At 44.1% G+C, this 23660-nt stretch overlaps 1 protein-coding gene across 1 annotated transcript in view; it reads right to left on the bottom strand.

Annotated features, from left to right (window-relative positions):
- The window catches only part of tcea1 (transcription elongation factor A (SII), 1), a 48547-nt gene extending 27403 nt beyond the window's left edge, over positions 1–21144 (bottom strand). The window contains exons 1-2 of the mRNA XM_073042307.1: positions 20946–21144; positions 12573–12635 (exon numbers count right to left, since the gene is read on the bottom strand). Of these exons, the coding sequence (XP_072898408.1) occupies positions 12573–12635; positions 20946–21020 (138 nt within the window). The 5' untranslated portion in view covers positions 21021–21144. The remainder of the gene's footprint in view (positions 1–12572; positions 12636–20945) is intronic.
- Between the last annotated feature and the right edge of the window lie 2516 nt (positions 21145–23660).

Here is a 23660-nt window from a genome sequence, read left to right as displayed (position 1 = left end):
GAAATTCAATTAAGAAGTGTGACAACCTAAGTAGGTAGTAAAGATCTGAGCTACGATAACATGGTTAATTGCTTTCATGAAGCAACAAAATAGGAGATGAGCTACCAAGTTATCATGGACAGTATGAAGTTTATGAGGAAAGGACCAATGACAGTGATTCTGAATGGCCAGTTTTTAGTAAAAGGTGACTGGAGGACCTCAAGTTCAAGTTTAATTATCATTCAACCATACTTGAATACAGTCAATGTAACAGCATTTCTCCAGGGCCAAGTGCAAAACATACACAGCGCAAGGCACATTTGGCATATACAAGATAACAAGTAAACATACAAAGTTCTAACCTCAAAGTACATTTATTATCAAAGTACATATACATTATACAACCTTGTGAAGACAGCACTGATGGGAGATGCAACCCCATAACCAAGCATGAACACCATCTCCTCCCCTTGACTGTAGCAACAGGCAAGTCCACAGTTTGAGGCTTAGTCCTCTCTACAACTGAGGCCACACAGCTCCCACGCCATCTATCACCCACATATACTGCTTAAGAAAGCATATCCTTGCTCATAAAGACTTTGTAAAGTGTCACTTAGAAGATACTGTAAAGATATGGAAGATGGTCTTCTGGTCGAATAAGACTAAAGTGGAACCCTCTGACCTCAACACTAGGCGGGACAAGTGGCGTAAATCTAATACTGCACATCAGGCAGGTAACATCATCCCTACTGTAAAGTATGGAATTTAGCATCATGCTTTGGAGATGCTTTTCAGAAGGGACTGAAAATATGGTCAGGATTGACGGGAAGATGAATGCTGCTAAATTCAGAGTGTTCCTGGATAAAAACCTGCTAGCCTCTGCCAGAGATTAAACTGGAAGGAAATTCATCTTTCAGTAGAACAATGACCCAAAGCACACTGCCAGAGCAATCATGGAGTGGCTTCAAATGAAGAAAATTTATATCTTGAGTGGCCCAGTCAGAGGTCCTGCCATAACCTGATCAAACATCTGTGGCAAGACCTCAAGATTGCTGTCCACTGCTGCTCGCCAACTAACCTGGCATTAGCTTGAGCAATTTTACAAAGAGCAATGGGCAAATCTTGCTCAATCACCTTGTGCAAAGCTAGTATTTACTTAAAAAGACTACAGATTGTAATAACTGTGAGAGATAGTTCAGTAAGTACTGAGCAAAAGGGATGAATACTTTTGAACTGTTGACACATCAGTTTTTCAATTTTTAGTTCTTCATGCATTACAATTTTGTGTTTCTTTAAACTCTACTGTGGAAAAAAAAGCATGTGATTCACAAATAAAAAATCTTCATTCAATCGATCAAAATCTGGTTGTAATACTCATTTATTTGAACAAAGTTTTGGGGGCTGAATACTTTTTCAAGGCACTGTACTTGTCTTGCAGTGTAGTTCAGTGATACTAATTCTCTGTATTAGGAACCTGATCAGTTTAAAATAATGAGAGGGAATCTCAGCGAGATGCAAAAGATCCTGGAAGAGATTTGATGGGATGAATGATGCAGAGGCAAGTTCCTCAAGTTGGAAAGTCTAGAATTAAGAGGATAGTCTCAAGATTAAAGCATCAAGGACAGAGAGATATCCCTTCACAAAGGAAGGTGTAATTTTGAAATTCTCTATCAAGATTAAATATATTCACGATTGAGATCAACATATTTTTGAACACACATGCAGCCAACTGTTCTAAAGTACAGAATCAACCCTTTGTTAATACACAATAAAACAAGTTAAAGCTAAATACTGCTTCCAATGTAATAAATGAATGGAAAACATTTACAATATCACCTAGCCCAGGAGATAGTGGGAAAATAGATGTAATTTGCTGGAAAAGAATTCAATGAGAACAAGAATACTTAGGATAATAGATTTTCAATTTTGCTCATTCATTTTCAATATTAATTATTGACAAGAACAAATATATTATTTAAGTATGTTTGAAAATTCACCATCTCTTTCTCATAATCTTAATGCAACACTAAAGGGGAAAATAAAGTGAAATAATTACTTATAATTTCTAAACACTAGAAAAGCAACTTCCATTTCACCTTCTCCAGATCAGCCTCACAAACAGCATCAATTCAGTTTACGCAGATTCACAGTTCTATCATCTGTAAATACAGCTCAACTAAAAACTACAGATCAAAGACTCATTTGCCAGGTATACTCACATTAGGAAGGAGCCAGAAATCACTGATTCCATTTCCTTGTTTTAAAAAAAGTACATCTGAAATTTCATCTCAAGTCAGTCATGCTAAAGACTCATTCATTATAGTAGTGCCTGTGCATTGTACTATGCCTCTTAAATTCATTCCAGTGAATTTCAGAAGTAAAGGTAGAATGCCCTGATACTACTATACAATGTGATTAGCACTGCTGACTGTGGGTTAAGTTATCTGGTTTTACATGGATCTATTTCTGTCTTCCATAAGTAATATTCAATCATATCAATAACTTGCCTGGGTTCATGAGGACTTTATACTAATCCACTGTGGTACTGAATAGAACACTTTTAAATTTCTGATGCAAAATTTGCATAAACCTTCAGTAAAACTTTAAAAAGAACTGACTGCCAATGAATTTCTAGGCAACAGCTCACGTGTTTTTCTAACAACTTTGACACAGTACCACTTGCTGTAAATGTCAATGGTGTAGATCTCCACTGACAGCAGAACGGTCTAAAGAGAAACAATTACTGCTTAACTTTTGCCCTCTAACAAGTGTCCTGTTAATTTTGCATACTTGCAATGATCTATCATAATCAAGAGAAAAGGTACAAGTTAAAAATTTTAGACACTTTATACAACACTTAGAGCAGTTAATTCTATTTTTGAAAATTGTGTATTTGCTCAGATTTCTAGCTTGTCTCCCAAAATGCTACACCAGAGCAGTTGTCAAGGTACTAATTTCACTTTTTAGTGAGTAAAAAAAGTAGCACCTTGGGCACTGGGATTTGTCAAAATTGCATGAGTGCACAGCCATTAACTGCATTCACATCCTTATGAGGGTCTCATGAATAACCTTTCATCAATAGGTGTATTTTATTCCACATGCAGCTTGTTATGCAAAATGCAAAGAATTTCAGTGATTGCCATGCATGTAGATCACTCAGCTCCTTCATTCTGATGGAGACTGCAATGTCACACACTTTCAGCAGTCTACACTATCCTGAAAGTTAGATTCTCAAGGTGCCAAATAAGGGGCGAGAAAGGGTTACCTTGTGGCTCACAAAGTGGCGTGGGCCGGCATTGAGGCCGGTCCCAAAAAGGGCGCCAAGTCTGCTTCACCAGCAAGGGGAAAAGCCCGCGCATGGGACGGGACTGTGAATACGCAACCCCTACAGCATTCCCGCCCGGGGAGGGCGGGAACAGGAAGGCTTTAAAGCGAGGCCGCGAAGTTTGAATAAATCTCTTTTGCAACTGCAACTCACCGACTGCATGTCGTTATTTCAGCGCTGTGTGTAGCACACCGCTGCAATTGGTGACCCCGACGGCTCAAACGATATTTGGACCGGAGATGAACGACGCCGCATCTGTTCATGCAGTTTCGTTAAAACTGCCAAGCTTCTGGACGCTGCGACCTCACCTATGGTTCCAGCACGCAGAAGCCCAATTCCACATTCGGTGACCCCGACGGCCCAAACGATATTTGGACCGGAGATGAACGACGCCGCATCTGTTCATGCAGTTTCGTTAAAACTGCCAAGCTTCTGGACGCTGCGACCTCACCTATGGTTCCAGCACGCAGAAGCCCAATTCCACATTCGGCAGATAACCTCGGATGCCACACGTTACTACGTGGTGAGCTCCCTCGACCAGGAGACAGCCGCCCAGGTTGAGGAGTTCATACAGTCACCCCTGGAGGACAGCAAATACACAGCATTCAAAGCCCTGCTCATAAGGACTTTCGGACTCTCACGGCGCGAGCGAGCTGCCTGCTTACTGCACCTGGATGGTTTGGGAGACAGACCGCCATCGGCTTTAATGACCGAGATGCTGTCCCTGGCCGGAGGACACAAGCCCTGCCTCATGTTTGAGCAGGCGTTCCTGGAGCAGCTGTCTGAGGACATACGCCTGCTGCTGTCCGACGCGGATTTCAGTGACCCCCGGAAGGTGGCGGCCTGGGCAGACGTGCTGTGGAAAGCCAAGAAGGAGAGTGGGGCGTCCGTCGCACAGATCACCAAGCCACGTGCCCAACAGCAGAGCAGACCAGACCAGGCCCAGCAGCAGAGCCCACAAAGCCCAGAGGCAGGAGTGAGAAAACCGACGAACAATGGTGCTTCCACCACCAGCGGTAGGGCGCAGAAGCCCGCCGCTGTAGCCCACTCTGCAAGTTCCTGGGAAATACCAGGGCCAGCCGCCACTGATGGCTATGGCGGCTGGCCATCGGGATAGACACTTGTATGTCTGGGACAAACAGTCGGGACGCCGCTTTTTGGTTGACACCGGAGCCGAGATCAGCGTCTTACCTCCGACAAGTTACGACACCCTCAACAGAGAACTGGGTCCCGCCCTGAGGGCTGCAAATGGCAGCACAGTAAGGACCTACGGCACTCGTACGGTGCGGCTACAGTTCGGCTCCAGCCGGTTCACATGGGACTTCACACTGGCCGCCGTAGCCCAACCATTCCTGGGTGCGGATTTTTTGCAGGCTCACAGCCTACTGGTTGACCTGCAAGGGAAGAGACTGGTCCACGCCGAGACCTTTCAAATGTTCTCCCTGGGTGAAGCCCAGTTGCCGGCCCCACACCTAGACTCCATCACGCTGTCCAACAACGACCTCTCCAGAGTCCTGGCGGATTTCCCATCGGTTCTGGCACTGCAGTTCACAGCAGCCATGCCCAGACACAGCGTACAGCACCACATCCCGACACAAGCACCACCCCTCCACGCCCATGTTCGAAGGCTTCCCCCAGACAAGCTCCGACTGGCGAAGGAGGAGTTCAAGAGGATGGAGGAATTGGGGATCATATGGCGGTCCGACAGCCCATGGGCCTCCCCCCTGCACATGGTGCCCAAAGCAACGGGGGCTAGAGACCATGCGGCGACTACCACAGGCTGAATGAGGCTATAACACCAGACTGCTACCCTTTGCCGCAGATTCAGGACTTTGAAGCAAACCTGCACGGCGCACAGATCTTCTCCAAGGTAGACCTCGTCCGGGGATACCATCAAATCCCGATGCATCCAGACGACGTCCCCAAAACGGCACTCATCACCCCGTTCGGCCTTTTCGAGTTCCTCCGCATGCCGTTCGGCCTAAAGAATGCCGCGCAGACGTTCCAGCCGTTAATGGACGCGACCTGGACTTCGCTTTCATCTATTTGGACGACATCCTCATATCCAGCAGTAGTCGTCAGGAGCATCTGTCTCACCTCCGTCAACTCTACGCTCGACTGAGTGAATATGGCCTAACAATCAACCCGGCCAAATGCCAGTTCCGGCTCGATACCATCGACTTCCTGGGCCACAGGGTTACTAAGGACGGGGCAACCCCTCTGTCCGCCAAGGTAGACGCGGTCCCCCATTTCCCCCGACCCAACACAATCAAAGGCCTTCAGGAATTCGTGGGTATGGTGAATTTCTACCACTGCTTCCTCCCCTCAGCAGCCGAATCATGCGCCCCCTGTTCGCCCTGATGTCAGGTAAGGGCAAGGACATTACCTGGGACGAGGAGTCCGCCGCCGCTTTCATTAAAACCAAAGAAGCCTTGGCAAACGCCGCGATGCTAGTGCACCCCAGAATGGACGTCCCTACCGCCCTCACAGTGGAAGCATCTAACACGGCAGTCGGTGGAGTGCTGGAACAACTCATCAAGGGTCGCTGACAACCCCTGGTGTTTTTCAGCAAACACCTACAACCACCTGAGCTCAAATACAGTGCTTTTGACCAGGAACTGTTGGCGCTATACCTGGCAATCTGGCATTTCAGGTACTTCTTAGAAGGTAGGCCCTTCACCATGTTCACAGACCACAAACCGCTTATTTTTGCGTTCACGAAAGCATCCGACCCCTGGTCTCACACTCTCTCCGGTCCTGTTCACCCTGTACACATCAGACTTCCAATATAACTCGGAGTCCTGCCACGTGCAGAAGTTCGCTGATGACACGGCCATAGTGGGGTGTGTCAGGAATGGACAGGAGGAGGAGTATAGGAAACTGATACAGGACTTTGTGATATGGTGCAACTCAAACTACCTGCCTCTCAATATCACCAAGACCAAGGAGATGGTGGTGGACTTTAGGAGATCTAGGCCTCATATGGAGCCAGTGATCATTAATGGAGAATGTGTGGAGCAGGTTAAGACCTACAAGTATCTGGGAGTACAGTTAGACGAGAAGCTAGACTGGACTGCCAACACAGATGCCTTGTGCAGGAAGGCACAGAGTCGACTGTACTTCCTAAGAAGGTTGGCGTCATTCAATGTCTGTAGTGAGATGCTGAAGATGTTCTATAGGTCAGTTGTGGAGAGCGCCCTCTTCTTTGTGGTGGCGTGTTGGGGAGGAAGCATTAAGAAGAGGGACGCCTCACGTCTTAATAAGCTGGTAAGGAAGGCGGGCTCTGTCGTGGGCAAAGTACTGGAGAGTTTAACATCGGTAGCTGAGCGAAGGGCGCTGAGAAGGCTACGGTCAATTATGGATAACTCTGAACATCCTCTACATAGCACCATCCAGAGACAGAGAAGCAGTTTCAGCGACAGGTTACTATCGATGCAATGCTCCTCAGACAGGATGAAGAGGTCAATACTCCCCAATGCCATTAGGCTTTACAATTCTACTGCCAGGACTTAAGAACTTTTTAAAAGCTATTATTAATGCTTTTTGAGATAGTGATTTAGATGCATATCATATTTTTTACTGAGTTAAGTATTGTATGTAATTAGTTTGGAAAAAAGTTGAATTTCCCCATGGGGATGAATAAAGTATCTATCTATCTATCTATCTATCTGGTCGTCCCGCCAGCAGCGACATCTGTCCTACATCTCCGAATACACGACGGATGTCCAGCATGTCTCGGGAAAGGACAAAGTCATTGAGGATGCCCTCTCCCACCCTAACATCCAAGCCCTGTCCCAGGGGGTAGACTATGAAGCGCTGGCGGAGGTGCAGCAGGCAGACGAGGAGATCCCTAGTTACAGGACTGCAGTCTCTGGTTTGCAGCTCCAGGACTTTCCCGTAGGCCCAGGTGAGAGGACCCTACTCTGTGACGTCACCACCGGCCAACCCCGTCCCGTCGTCCAGGCAGCCTGGCGGCGGCGCATTTTCAACTCCATTCACAACTTAGCGCACCCCTCCATCAGGACAACCGTCCGGATGGTCTCCAACAGGTTCGTTTGGCACGGACTCCGCAAGCAGGTCAGTGAATGGGCCAAAACGTGCATGCACTGCCAAACAGCCAAGGTGCAGCGGCACACCAAAGCCCTGCCGCAGCAGTTCCACCCCACCCGCCGGCGTTTGGACCACATTCATGTGGATATTGTGGGCCCCCTGCCAGTGTCGCGCAGAGCGTGGCATCTCCTGACTATCGTGGACTGGTTCACAAGATGGCCAGAGGCGGACCCACTCACCGACACCACCTCCGAATCCTGCGCCCGAGCACTGATTGCCACCTGGGTATCTCGCTTTGGTGTACCGGCCCACATTACCTCCGACAGAGGCACCCAGTTCACCTCCAGCCTGTGGTCAGCTATGGCCAGCCTTTTGGGGACACAGCTGCACCACACAACTGCCTACCACCCACAGGCAAACGGACTAGTGGAGCGTTTCCACCGTCACCTGAAGTCGGCTCTCATGGCCCACCTCAAAGGGCCTAACTGGGTGGACGAGCTTCCCTGGGTCCTGCTCGGAATCCGCATGGCGCCCAAAGAGGATCTGCACGCCTCGTCGGCCGAGTTGGTGTACGGCACACCCCTGGTCATCCCAGGAGAGTTCATACCAGCCCCAAGGGGGCAAGAGGAAGAACCCGCAGCAGTCCTGGGCAGACTACGCAAGAGGCTTGGTAACCTGGCCCCCATACCCACGTCACAGCATGGGCAGAACCCGACCTGCGTACCCAAAGACCTTCAAAACTGTAAGTTTGTTTTTGTACAACAGGGCGGACACCGGACACCGCTACAACGGCCCTACGAGGGGCCCTTTACGGTGATCAGAAACAACGGGTCCACATTCGTGCTGGACATTGGGGGGAGAGAGGAGGTTTTCACAGTGGACCGACTCAAACTGGCCCATGTGGACTTGGAGCAGCCAGTCGAAATTCAGGCACCGCGGCGCAGGGGCAGACCTCCCAAACAGAGTCCGACCCAGACTGAGAACAGTGGGGGGTGTATCACCGGTTCTGGGGGGGGGTTATGTGGTGACCCACTTCCCAGCACACTCGAACCGGCTCACAAAGTGGCACGGGCCGGCATTGAGACCGGTCCCAAAAAGGGCACCAAGTCTGCTTCACCAGCAAGGGGAAAAGCCCACGCGCGGGACGGGACTGTGAATACGCGTCCCCTACAGCATTCCCGCCCGGGGAGGGCGGGAACAGGAAGGCTTTAAAGCGAGGCCACGAAGTTTGAATAAATCTCTTTTGCAACTGCAACTCACCAACTGCGTGTCGTTATTTCAGCGGTGTGTAGCACACCGCTACAACCTTTTACTTACACAGCTATGTATACTAGTGCACTCCCCAGTCATAGCTGCTGTGAGCAGATGCAATGACAGCCATGACGTTACCAGGATGGCAGTGGTAAATGCCACCAACCCGAGAGGAAATTTTGTTGCTTACACCAGCCCGAAAGCACAATGCAGTACAAGTCAAGCAGCTGCAGCCCGCTATGTAATTTTACAAAACCAAGACAGAAACGAGACCCGAAGAATGAACAACAAGGAGACCTAGAATGTGGGGATAGAGAACAACAAAATCTGCACAATTATTTATCTATAATTGAATTATATTGCCTTTCATGTTATTTTCATTACATCCCTAAGCTCTGTATAGGCAGTTTAAGAATACTATTTATTATACTTTCAGAGTAATTGCATCAGTAAAACAAAGGAGATGGCAAGGACGTGGATGTGGTGAGGACCTACAAGTACCTGGGGGTTCACCTGAACGACAGACTTGAGTGGAACATCAACACAGAGAATGTGTACAAGAAGGGTCACAGTCACCTCTACTTCCTGAGGAGACTGATGTCCTTAACCATAGAACCATAGAACACCACAGCACAGTACAGGCCCTTCAGCCCATGTTGCGCCGACCCATATAATCCTTAAAAAAAGTACTAAATCCACTCTACCCCATAACCCTCCATTTTTCTTTCATCCATGTGCCTGTCCAAGAGGCTCTTAATTACCCCTAATGTTTTAGCCTCCACCACCATCCCTGGCAAGTCATTCCAGGCACTCACAACCCTCTGAGTAAAAAACTTACCCCGATGTCTCCCCTAAACTTCCCTCCCTTAATTTTGTACATATGCCCTCTGGTGTTTGCTATTGCTGTCCTGGGAAACAGGTACTGACTATCCACCCTATCTATGCCTTTCATAATCTCGTAGACCTCTATCAAGTCCCCTCTCATTCTTCTATGCTCCAAAGACAAAAGTCCCAGCTCTGCTAACCTTGCTTCATATGACTTGTTCTCCAAACCATGCAACATCCTGGTAAATCTCCTCTGCACCCTCTCCATAGCTTCCACATCCTTCGTATAATGAGGTGACCAGAATTGAACACAATAAACACCCTTGGAGTATGCAGGCCTCTTCTTCACATCTTCTACCAGTCTGTTGTTGCCAGTACAATCTTCTATGCGGTGGTGTGCTGGGGCAATGGCATCAACACGGGTGATGCCAACAGGCTCAATGAACCGATTAGAAAGACTGGCTCTGATATAGGAGTCAAACCGGACACACTGGAGGCTGTGGTAGAACAAAGGACCCTTTAGAAAATCCTGCCAACTCTGGACAATGTTTTGCATGCCACCTTGGCTGAACAGAGAAATGCTTTCAGTAATAGACTAAGACAGCTGCACTGCTCCAAAGATTTCTATATGTGGTCATTCTTACTCTCAGCCATTAGGCTCTACAAGTCAACCTAAAGTCAGGGAAGTCATGACCCACTCCTGTTAGACTGAAATAACTTATCTTTTATTCCTTTTTTGGTTCTCTTCTTATATTTGTATATCTGTGCACTTGTAGTGCTACTGTGACACTATAATTTCCTTTGGGATCAATAAATTACGTAATACAAGGAACTTGGCAGCAGCTTTGTACACTTCAATTTCCCCGCAAACAGACAGTTGGTTGCGTACCTTACAATTGGATCATGGCAATCCACGAAGATTCACATTAAGAAACATCTATGCTGATCGCTAATTTCTAATTAGACACAAGTTACAGAAGCTTAATTGTTATTCATCTGGACTAGCAATGAAACTGATAAAAATGAATTTGATCATTTTGGTCAATTGCAAGCTATCACCAGGAAACATATTCAAAGTTTGCATTTTGTTATTTAACACCCAGGAGGCTCAGTATAAAGCCTGCCAAACCTAGTAATGCATCACACATTTTACATAATTTCACAAAATCAAAGCACTTCCCTTTCACAGAAAGATTTGCTTTAATTGTCACATGTACATCGAAAAATATAGTGAAATGCGTTGTTTGTGTCAACAATGAACATAGACCTAGGATTATGGTTAGGGCGCTGGCAGTGTCACCACACTTCCAGTGCCCTAACCATAGGTCTTTGGAATGTGGGAGGAAACTCACACTGTCATGGGGAGAATGCACAAGCTCCTGGCAGACAATAGCAGGAATTAAACGCCAATCGGCGATTGCTTGCTCTGTGAAGGGTTGTGCTAACTATAACATTGTTATACTGCCCTGCAAAGTCCATTACAAATGTAAAACAAAAATAATGAATAGTTACAGAAGATAGATGGTACAGAAATAGGTAATTGCAGGCAAAGATGAAAAAGGGCTCAGCTGAAGATTTTATGGTCGGAAATAAATCAAGATACAAAGAGTATGCAAGTTTTAGGGCAAAGAGCTAAAGCATTTATTTAGACAACACACACAAAATGCTGGAAGAACTCAGCAGGCCAGGCAGCATCTATGGAAAAGAGTACAGTCAACATTTCGGGCCGAGACCCTTCAGCAGGAGTTGAGAAAAAAAGATATGTCAGAGTAAGAAGTTGGGGGGAGGGGAGGAAGAAACACAAGGTGATAGGTGAAACCGGGGGGGGGGGGGATAAAGTAAAGAGCTCAGAAATTGACTGGCGAAAGAGATACAGGGCTGGAGAATCTAGTAGGAGAGGACAGAAGGCCATGGAAGAAAGAAAAGGGGGAGTAGTACCAGAGGGAGGCAATGGGCAGGCAACAAGATAAGGTGAGAGATGAGAGAGGGAAAAAGGGATGGGGAATGGTAAGGGTGGGGGGGGGGGGGGGGGCGGCTTACATTACCGGAAGTTCAAGAAATCAATGTTTGTGCCATCAGGTTGGAGGCTACCCAGTTGAAATATAAGGTGCTGTTCACGGGGAGCACCAGACACAGTAAATGATCTCAACAGACTCACATGTCAAATGTGATCATCACAACTGCCCTCAACTGCATCTCCTCCATTTCACACAGGTCTATTCCCACCCATCCTCCCGCCACCCTACAAGGGTTCCTCTTGTCCTCATCCATTTTAATTCCACTTCCCATTCCGATACGTCCATCCATGGCTTCTTCCACTGTCGTGATGAGGCCATACTTAGGTTAGAGGAACAATATCTTATATTCTGTTTGGGTAGCCTCCAACCTGATGGCATGAACATTAATTTCTCAAACTTCCCGTAATGCCCCCCAACCCCCTCTCCCATTTCCCATCCCTTTTTCCCTTTCACCTCATCTCACCAGCTCTTTATTTCAACCCTCAACTTCAGGTTTCACCTGTCATTTGGTGGTTCTCTCTCTCCTCCCCCCAACCTTTTAAATCTACCCCTCAGCTTTTTTCTCCAGTCCTGCCAAAAGGATTTTGGCCTGAAATGTCAACCTGTACTTTATCTTTCCATAGATGCTGCCTGGCCTGCATAGTTCCTCTAGCATTTTACGTGTGTTGCTCGGATTTCCAGCATCTGCAGCTTTTCTCTTGTTTGGGAAAGCATTTATTTTTATTTATTTAATTTTTAGCCATACAGTGCAGAGTGGCCCTTCAGGCCCTTTGAGCCACAATGAGCAACCTCCGGACAATCCCAATTACCTCCAACGTAATCACGGACAAATTAACCTACCTGATAATCTTTGGACCGTGACAGGAAACCAAATTACCCGGGAAAAACCTAGGCTTTCCGCAGGGAGGACGTACAAAGTTTCCTTACAGCTGTCGCTGGAATTAAACTTGGATGCCTCAAGCTGTACTAGCGTCGTGCTAACCGCTATGCTACCATGGTGCCCATCTAATGTGTACAGCTCTGCAGATTTAACTGAGTCAGGCAAAAGGTAGTACCTGCATCCATTATTGTTCCCTTCTCACAAGTTTTGTTTTTGTTGAAACTTTGCTCCCAAGACAACATACCTGTAAAAGTTCCAAGGTCATAGGAATGCTCTTTAGCTCTTTCAGCAAGTCCAAGGCACCAACCTGTAAAACAATGTTCAACCTTTTAAACGGTAAAAATTCAAAATCAAACAGCCAATGTCAGAAAACGATAAACTTAAAGTACAAGCAAAACTTAGGGGAACAATCTTGGTTAGTAAATCATTTCAGAGATGTTAACATCTCTATGATTGGATTTCAATCCATACTAAGACATCAGGTTATCATACTTCTACACGATAATTTTTGAATTATGTAGGACCAGACAGAAGCTTAAGCTGAACACAGAAATGCTTTCTAGTCCTCATTCGTGCTAGTTGTGGTTTGCTTTATCACATTTCTCCAAAACATGATTATCAAGAAGAACTGACAAGGATCATAGCCCCAGATGACCTCAAATGGCTTCACATCACTTCTACTCACTAGATCTGATCTACAAAAATGCACAATTACCCTAAATTAATTTTTAATATCTTTGGTAGGCACACCTCTTCAATTCCAAAGCGAGCTATCTGTTCGCTGGAGTTTTCCCTCCAAGGTCCTTTTACTCCTTTTTTCTCATAATACTTATAGTTACAGTCAGGACTGGGATGTGACGGAAATATTTGCTGTGGTCAATTTAACTATATAATCTGAAATATGGATAAAGTGAGATTGCTACCATATTTTTATTAAACAAAGAGCAGGTTTATTAAATACAAATTACATTTCAAACTGTTAACCTGTGAAACTGAAAGATGTAATGATTTAATTTTATGTTAGATGTTAAAGGATCTGAATGACTACACACATGAAGTGTACATCACTTCATGAATATACAATAACTAAGAAATAAAGCTGAGACAGCAAAGATTAGATGTTTTATTTAGAGTATGTATTTTATATTAAAAAGCCCATTTTTAATCTACCAATTTGTAATTGAATTTTTTTTCAATCTAGAATTAAAAGGTTTGTTGTCCTACAGCTTGATAACTGGGCCCACCAAGGTCAAAAGAATCTTTAAACTGTGTTATTTATTGACCTAAACATTTATTAATATCGCATATACCCACATCCAGACCATTCCTAAACATTATTACCCAAACCCTTAAAAAGGTTGCTTAGTGTTAAGCTAAACATCACATTCTAGTTAGGAGGGTGTGTGATTAATGTCGCTGATCAGCTAATGTATTTTGCTTTTCTTTGAAAAGAGTTAAGAGTAACACGCATTCCTATCAAGAAATTTACCGGTAAGTCTCATACTTCCATTACCTATTAGGTGACCAGCTAATGTAAACAAATTTCTTTCAACATGTATTTCAGGAAAGCATTGACCTTAAATACCAGCAGCTAGAAGTCCAAAGTAGCCTTGTTTACATTACAACTTATAATGCATTACTGAAAAGTTAGCCACTGCCAATACACACAAAATTTTTTTTTGCAAAATTCACAAGCCAGAGAAAAATGGTACTTTGGTTAACTGCAAGATGATTCAAAATTGAGAAGGACAGAGAAAATAAGAAAATTAAGATCATCAAATAATACTTCACCACACACATAACTGTGAATTGAAACTGAAATGGCTGAGACTGTGTGACTATCATTACTTCAAATTGTACTACATTGTTGCATTATCAACAGCTCTTCAAATGCCACAGTAATTGCCCAGCAATTTGAATAGCAAATATTTTGGTTGCTTTCTCACCAGTCAAGGTTCCATTGTAACTAAGGCCTAAGATCAGACAGGAAGCAAGAGTATTTACTTGGGGGGGTGTGGGTTGGGTGAGGCGCTGGTGGATAAAAACTGACAAGCTACCATCATTGGTAACCTGGCGCTAAATTATCCCGGTGAGAATACAGCAAGCCCATTTGAATCACAGAGCAATATGGAGACTAGATAAAAGGTAAAACTTTCAATGTGATTAGGTTAACGTAGTTCTATTTTAACATTAGGTATTAAAAATATTTCAAAACAAGATTATGATGTTCATTTTAAACAGCTGGTTTGACAACTTGAGCATGGGACACAGCCTTTACTACTTGCAATGTTAATCTCTTTACCCCAGCTAGCCCCAATGCAAGTGGGTTCCAAATAAAATCTGTGCCCTAACCTGCACAAGAATGCATGATACAGGGAGCAGGCAACTAGCAAACACAAGATAGCTTTAAGATCAGCCCCAATACATTTCTACCATTTAGTCTGTGTCCTCCCCCCCAATCTCTTTCACCATTTTAAGTTCATTCCACTGTTTGGCTGAGTCCTTAACAACTGTTGCATCGAACCTGATCCAAGATCTAGTGGCGACCCATGACAATTTGAGTAGAGCATGGTATATCCGCACAACTTAATAATTCACTTCTACCAATTAGTCATAGAGGCAGATTAATACAGCACAGTCTAATTCACAGCAAACGGGTCAGAGTAATATGGTCCATTCTAGTCAATGCCAATCATTTGTCCCTCCCCACTGATCTCCCTCTTGGCACTTACCCTTGGAAGCGGAACAAGTGCTACACCTGCCCCTAAACCTCCTCCCTCACTACCATTCAGGGCCCCAAACAGTCCTTCCAGGTGAGGCAATATTTCACCTGTGAGTCTATTGGGGTCATCTGCTGTAATCAGTACTCCTGGTGTGATCTCTCGTATATCGGTGAGACCCGATGTAGACTGGGAGACTGCTTCGCTGCGCATCCACGCTCCCTCTGCCAGAAAAAGCAAGATCTCCCAGTGGCCATCCACTTTAATTCCACTTCCCATTCCCATCCTGACCTGTCAGTCCATGGCCTCCTCTACTGCCATGAGGCCACAGTCATGTTGGAGGAGCAACACCTTATATTCCATCTGGGTAGCCTCCAACCTGATGGCATGAACATCAATTTCTCGAACTTTCAGTAACACCCCCCCCCCCACCATTCCCATTTCCCTCTCTCACCTTCTCTCCTTACCTGCCCATCACCTCCCTCTGGTGCTCCTCCTCCTTTTCTTTCTTCTGTGACCTTCTGTCCTCTTCTATCAGATTCCCTCTTCTCCAGCCCTTTATTTCTTTCACAATCAATTTCTCAGCTCTTCACTTCACTCCTACACCCCTCCTTCCAGTTTCATCTATCACCTTGTGTTTCTTCCTCCCCTCCCCCACCTTCTTTCTGACTAATCTTTTTTTCTCCAGACCTGATGAAGGGTCTCAGCCCGGAACAATAGACTGTTCTTTTTTCCATAGATGCTGCCTGGCCTGCTGAGTTCCTCCAACATTTTGTGTGTGTTGCTCGGATTTCCAGCATCTGTAGATTTTCTCCAGTCTTTAAAGAGATACAGCGTGCTAACAGGCCCTTCTAACCCAATGAAACCACACCCCCAATTACACCCACATTACCAACTAAATGTGGAAGGAAACTGGAGCGCCCGGAGGAAACCCAAGTGATCACAGGGAGAAAATACAATTCCTTACAGGCAATGGTGGAACCCAGGTCATTGGTGCTGCAATAGCGTTATGCTAACCATTATACTACCATACTGTGTAGATTTTTCAATTCATTCTATTAATGTGGACACTCTCACACTTCCTCTCAAACTACATCTGCCTAATTTCACCATATTTTTGCTCACTTGATTAACCTCAGTCATCTCTTGTGACTCCTAAATATCTTTAAGAGGACCTAGTCTCTCTCTAGCCACCAGTTTATTGTTAATAGAATTGAAGAAACTCTGAGATTATCGTTAATCCTGCCTGCCAAATCTCATACCCTCTTCTTGACCTTCTGATTTCCTGCTTAACCTTGTTCTCTCATATTCGTCAAGAGATTCATTTAGAGTTCAATGATGTGGTATGTCTATTCTTCACCCTAGCAGGAACATGCTGTAGCCCGAGACTCTTGATATGACCTTTTCAAAAGTTTCCCATTTGCCAATTGTTCTAATGCTTTAAAATAAGGTCACCCTGTCGACTCCAGCAAGATGATGCCTAATACCCTCAAAGCTGGCTCTGCCCCAGTTCAGAACTAATCCATGAACTTGTTCTATCCTTTTCCATAACATTTTAAAATTCATAGAATCATGGTCACTGGATAAAAAGTGCTCCCCAAATGCCACTTCAGTTACTTGGACTGCCTCATTCCGAGGAGGTCCAGTATTGCTCACGGGTTCCTCTATATAATATTGTATGAGGAAACTGTCTTGGATGCACTGCACAAATTCCACCCATCCCAGCCTTTAAAACCCCCCAACTAGCACTAATCTGCTATTCTCAGAAGTACGTACAATATCTCAACACATCTGCTCCACCAGTTCCTGCTGACTATTGGTGACCATCCCCTCCTTATTTACATGATCCCTCAAGGATATTCTTTAAGCAGTTTTATGATCTCTCTTACCAAAACACTAGCAACAGTCCCTTCATTACTATCTGTTACTTTGTTACACCAACTTGTTTCAGTGGCAGTACAGTCGGCCCTCCTTATCTGTGAGGGATTGGTTCCAGGACCCCTCGCGGATACCAAAATTCGCGGATGCTCAAGTCCCTTATTCAACCTGTCATAATGCGGTGGATCTTAGGACCCAGCGGATCCCCAGACCTTATTTAACCTGTCTCAATGTGGTGGACATTAAGTCCTGGCGGTAGAGATCTGAATCCGCAGTGTTTCTGTTCACGAAAATAATCACGAACATGATTGAAAATAAAGTGGAAACAATAAAGCGATCGGAAAGAGGTGAAACACCATCGGTCATTGGAAAAGTGTTAGGCTACGTCGGTGAACGATCGGAACAATCCGAAAGGATAAAGTGAGAAAGGCTCTGCCCCGATGAAAGCTACAATTATTACTAAGCAACACAGTGGTTTAATTATTGGGTTTTGGGTTTTTGATCCTCCACATCAACCTGGCATGGTGGAAAGCGCGCTTGGGGACAATCTGTCCTGAGTCCCGAGAATTTCTGTTCCCGAGCCTGGTGCTGAAACATACGCTCTTAAGTGTTTTATATGCATAAAAAAGTAAAATATTTACTATACTCTAAGGCAAACGTTTGACTAACTGATGCTAAATAATACCGGATGTACCTGTTCTGACTTACTTAGTAAGAGAACTTCCGTTTTTTTCGATCCTGATCCATAACCCACGCATATCCTCCCGTATTCTTTAAATCATCTCTGGATTACTTGTAATACCCAATACAATGTAAATGCTATGTAAAATGGTTGTTATACTGCATTGTTTAGGGAATAATGACAAGAAAAAATAGTCTGTACATGCTCAAACAACAAGTGCTGGAAGAGCACTTCCGGGTTTTCGCGATTTACGGCTGGTTGAATTCGCGCATGCAGAATTTGCGGATAAGGAGGGCCGACTGTACTTATATATTCTAGTCAAGCCTTATAGTTGAAGGTACAGAACCTCAAAAGGAAATTCTGAACAATACTGAAGAAATCTCATTGTCATTAATCTATGGTTTTCATGTATACAGATCTCTGTGCATTTCAATTCTCTCTGAAGAGTACTGCAGGGCACCCCTGATCAGTTCAAGCAAAGGAACTTCAATCTGAAAACTTAAAAGATTCTTAGATACGCTATGGCTTTGCATACAATTTTGCCAAGCCAAAAGGAGAGAATATTCCACTCCCCCCCCCCCCAAGAAAAAACAACATAACAAACATACAATGATACCATGTTCACAAACCACCTCAATGCTCAGGGAGTGATAATGCAGTTCAAAAATAGCAGTGGGTTTACATGGAGAGCCCCCTCCCCACCCATGTCACACATGGAAAACAGTACCATGTATCACCCATTGCCTAAAATTATACAGAAATAAAGAAACTCCAGGTGATAGTAACCTGCACCTTACCTGCAAACCAGCGCTGGTACAAGCGTGTGAAGGGAGAAGGTCCTGGCCATCACTGAGTCAGAAAATCTTATCCTCCAAATTCATTCTGATAGCCAGGTGTAATACTGTGCCTTCTGCTATAGAATAGGGAGGATAACCTCTGTTTCTCCAGCCTTTTTCAGAGAAATCATTCTTGCTGTGAGCTCCTGGATTACTGCTAAAGAACTTTTCTACCCTGCACAGAGGTAAATACTTGTAACTACTGACCTCATCTACACAAAATACTACTAGTCTTTGGTTCCCTTGTATGAAGAATAAGGACCTGGCACTGACTTGCTGCAGATGCTTGGCACGTCACTAGAGTAGAGACACAGTACCCCATTTTGACCCACACAAACTTTTCTTTAAGTTTTCCATTAGAACCACATTGTAGTCAACATTGACCTCTATTATTTGTTCCCATATCATTGAGAAAATGGTGATGGGTCACTTCCTTGTACACAACAGTTTATGTGGTGAAGGTAGACTATGCTGTTGTGTAAAGTGCTACGTGTAATGGACTCCACTTTGAAATTCTGTTTATTAGATGTGTATGGGTTTTACAGTTGCAGAATGCCAGTAGTTCCACATATTCTTCATATGTACCAAAATGAGCACTTGTAGGAATTGTAGAACAGGTAAACAAGAGGAATTACCATTATATTACTCTGAACATCCTCTACATAGCACCATCCAGAGACAGAGAAGCAGTTTCAGCGACAGGTTACTATCGATGCAATGCTCCTCAGACAGGATGAAGAGGTCAATACTCCCCAATGCCATTAGGCTTTACAATTCTACCGCCAGGACTTAAGAACTTTTTAAAAGCTATTATTAATGCTTTTTGAGATGGTGATTTAGATGCATATCATATTTTTTTTTTTACTGAGTTAAGTATTGTATGTAATTAGTCCTGCTACAACAAGTGTATAGGACATTGGAAAAAAAAGTTGAATTTCCCCATGGGGATGAATAAAGTATCTATCTATCTATCTATCTATATAGGGGGTATCAGAATTTAGGTTCAGCAATGGCAATGTATTACCAAGTTGAGAGAGCTAGAACTTGGCAGTGAGGAGGTGCAGGCAACTCTACTGCTTTTGTTCTATGTGGTTGAGACTACAAATGGGGAGATGTTTGTAAGAGGTCACCTTGGTGTGTGATTGCACTGTACTTTGTACAGTGCCTCTACTCTAGTGACGTGCCAGGCATCTGCAGCAAGTCAGTGGCAGGTCCTTAAGTCTTCATACAAGGGAACCAAAAACTAGTGGTATTTTGTGTAGGTGAGGTCAGTACAGTAGTTAGCAAGTATTTACCACTGTGCAGGGTAAAAAGGCTCTTCACAGTGCACCAGTCTGCTGGTTATGGTCATGAATGTTTAGGATAGTGGATATGGTGTCAATCAAGCAGGCTGCTTTGTTCCTAACTTGTATTTTTGGCTGGATCTGCATTCCATCTGTACAATTGGTGAATATTCCAGCATGATGATCACATTATATTTTGGAGATTATGGAATGCTTTTGGAAGAGTCAAAGGTGCATCTGAATTGCATGCATTTAATTTCATAGAAAAACCTTTATTTTTATGTGGACTGACATCACCTGTGCATATTCAACATGCTTCATGGATGTACACCGGTCGCACACAACACAGTGAGACCTTAATGCAAATGAGTCACTGCCAGATATTTTTGTAATACCATGGTAACCTGGCATTGCAAATTCCGAAACAGGATATCAAGATCTGAAGGCATTGCAGTCAGGGTACAAGCTTGAAGGTAGCCCAGTCAGTAGTGAGATCCCCAAGTGAATCTCCAGGCAACTGGGTTTCTAACAAGGTCTCCTCATCACTTCTGCCTTGCAAAGTCAAGAGCGGTGTTCAACTATTGCTGATATTTTCAACGTGTGCTATTATTTGCTGCTGGTAACCGATTTGTTTCCACCACAAAACAGTGACACTGCACTTGAGAGAAAAAATGCTTAACCTTCCATGTCACTGTGTTTCCTAATTACAACAGCACCTGTTTAACTGTTCTACAACTTTTACAGATGATCGGGCCTAGTCATTTTGGTAGATTGTACATATAAAAAACACATGAAAATCGTGGCGTTTTGCAGCTGTAAAATACACGCAAATTAAATGAGCCGCACTTCAAAATGCCGTTGGTTACATTTAGCGCTATCCACCCGTAAGCCCATAAACTTCTATGTCTCGGGGGCTAGAGAGTTGTGAGCTGATACACTACACCATTCACCAGGCTCGGAGCTCTCCGCTGACCGCTGCCAGAAGATGCGTGACACCCCGGCTGGAAAAAGATGGGCGCCGGGCCGTTTTGCCGGGTCCAGAATGTTCGGCCGGCCGGCCGGCCGGCAGGCAGGCAGGTCGTAGGAGGGCGGAGAGAGGAGGAGAGGGGCGGGACGGCACGGGATGAGCGCCGGCCACTGGAGCGCCCGGCTGCTTGTGAGTCAGGCGCGCGTTAGGCCCGGCTTGCCTTGACAGATAAATGGCCTCAAACTACTTACCGTGTTCTTTTTCGACACCATTTTGTCTATCTTTTTCGCAATTCGGACAATATCATCTTCCTCTTTTTTACTCATCACGCTCGTTCGTTTGCAACCAACAGAAATAAGTGTTTTAGCAGCAAATTCTCCCCCAACTGCTGTGAGTCGCAACCACAGGCGCGAACCGAACCTCTCAACACAGAAAGCCCAAAGTAATGGAACGGCCATCATGTAAATAAAGGGAATGATCTGAACAGCCGCGACTAATCAATACATATCAATGCCCGGAGTCGTCGAATATTAAGTATTTCCAGATTTTACTATTGCTACTTAATTAATTGCTATTTTTTTATGAGTAGCTTACAAGTGCGTACCTTTCGGACATTATTTCTGTTCGTAAGAGATTGGAGCCTGGAGGAAGGAAATTCACCGTTATGCTATAATGTTACTAACGCTTCCATATGGATGCATAGGATACTGGCCATATCTTACAGGATAATTATACCAAACTAGATTGAATAAGCTTTTTAATGTTATTATTTTGATGGTGTAAGTTTAACATCTCGCTAACATGACACTTGAAGCAAATCTTAGTCCTCGACACTTTTTTATGCTGGCGTTTTGAAAGTTGCTACACGTACATAAATAGCATTTTAAAAACGTGTCTGGCTTTAATTTTTGAAAAGTAGTAAATGTCTAGAATTATATACAAGGGATAAATGTGATGGAATTGGGTTTGCTGACCGCGAATGTTCTAAACTCAAAGATCTTGTGCCCTATCAGATATAAATAGCCACGAGCACTTCACAAAAGGGAGATAATAGTGAAGTACCCAATCTTCAAAGACTGTTTACTTCGTTGTTGTGTAAACTTCGCGGCGAGTTTTAGCTATTTGAGCAGTGGGTCCCTCCTCCCTACCAAGGGAAAGATACTTCCAGCTAACAGTGTGGTTTAAAATGCAATTCAACACACAAAATGCAATTCAACACACAAAATGCAATTCAACACACAAAATGCTGCAGGAACTCGGTAGGCCAGGCAGTATCTATGGCAGAGTACATTTGACGTTTCGGGCTGAGGCCCTCTTCATCAGAGTCCAGCATTTTGTATGTTACTTGGATTTCCAGCATCTGCAGATTTTCTCTTCTTTGTTTTAAAATAGTTCATTTATTTACAGTGATATGCATTCGAATCCACACATTCTTAAGATACAAAATATTGAGTTTTAAATGTATCTTAAACATTTCCAATTACAAACTGTTTCTAAAACACAGGGTATTTCTTAAACTCAGAAGGATTTCCAAAACACAGGTACAATTCCTATCAATTAAAAAGACTTGCCATAATGTAGATGAGCAAGTTATCTAGTGCAGGAACCAAAGACAGAAGAATAGATTCTAGTCACCTTGTCTTCCTTTATTTTTGATGTTGTTTAGCCACTCCTAATAAGCCTGAACTGCCTCTACATTTATACCCTTTTTCTACTGGTTGGGTGACTTCAAATGCATATGCTATTTCCTCAGGTGTCTCTTCAACACAAACAATCTGAAAGCATTTTGGAGAGGTAGTTCTTCAGCTACCTACCATTGAAACCTTCCAATGGCAAACACATAGTTAATGATAAATATGAGAAAGTGTGCAGAAGTTGGAAATACAAAGCAACTTACACAAAATGCTGGAGCAACTCAGCAGGTCAGGCAGCATCTATGGAAATGAATAGGTGGTCGACGTTTCTGGCAAAGAAGGGTTTTGGCCCAAAACGTTGATTATCTAAGAATCGGAATCAGTTTTATTATCATGGGCATGTGTTGTAAAATTTGTTAACAGCAGCAGCATCACAATGCTATACATGATAATATAGAAAGAAAAAGTATGTAAATCAATTACAGTATTATATGTATATTAAAATAGTGCAAAAGAACTGTGTGTGTATATACAGTAAACATATATATATTTTCATATTCATTCATGGGTTCTATGTCCATTTAGGAATTGGATGGCAGAGGGGAAGAAGCTGTTACTGACTTGCTAAGTGTGTGCTTCTGTACCTCCTGCCTGATGCTAACAATGAGAAGAGGGCATGTCTTGGGTGATGAGGGTTGATAATAATGAGGCACCACTCCTTGAAGAGCTAGTACCCAAGATGGAGTTGACTAATTTTACAACTTCCTGTAGCTTCTTTTGATCCTGTGTAGTAGCCCTCCTCCCATATCAGACAGGGATGCAGCCTGTCAGAATGCTCTCCATAGTACATCTATAGAATCTCTTCAAATGCCTAATGACCTATAGCTGTTGTCTTGCCTTGTTTATAGCTATGTTGGGATCTGGTTAAATCCTCAGAGATCCCTCTGAGGATTGTGCTCCTTTGTCTTGCCTTTTCTGAAGTCCACAATCAGCATTTTCGTATTACTGACATTGAGCGCAGTGTTGTTGTTGCTGGTATATCTCGCTCCTGTATGCCCTCTCATCTCCGTCTGAGATTCTACCAACAATGCATGTGTCATCAGCAAAGTTATAATGGCATTTGAGCTATACCTAGCCACACGTCTTGGGTATAGAGGGGATAAAGCAATGGGCTAAGCACACACCCCTGAGGTGAGCCAGGGTTGATTGTCAGCAAGGAGGAGATATTATCAGCAATCCACATAGATTGTAGTCTTCCAGTTAGAAAGTCGAGGATCCAATTGCAGAGGGAGTTATTCATTTCCATAGATACTGCCTGACCTGTTGAGTTCC

The sequence above is a fragment of the Hemitrygon akajei genome, chromosome 1, assembly GCF_048418815.1.
Source record: "Hemitrygon akajei chromosome 1, sHemAka1.3, whole genome shotgun sequence".
Taxonomy (NCBI): Eukaryota; Metazoa; Chordata; class Chondrichthyes; order Myliobatiformes; family Dasyatidae; genus Hemitrygon; species Hemitrygon akajei.
This window is presented reverse-complemented; position numbering and strand designations above follow the sequence as displayed.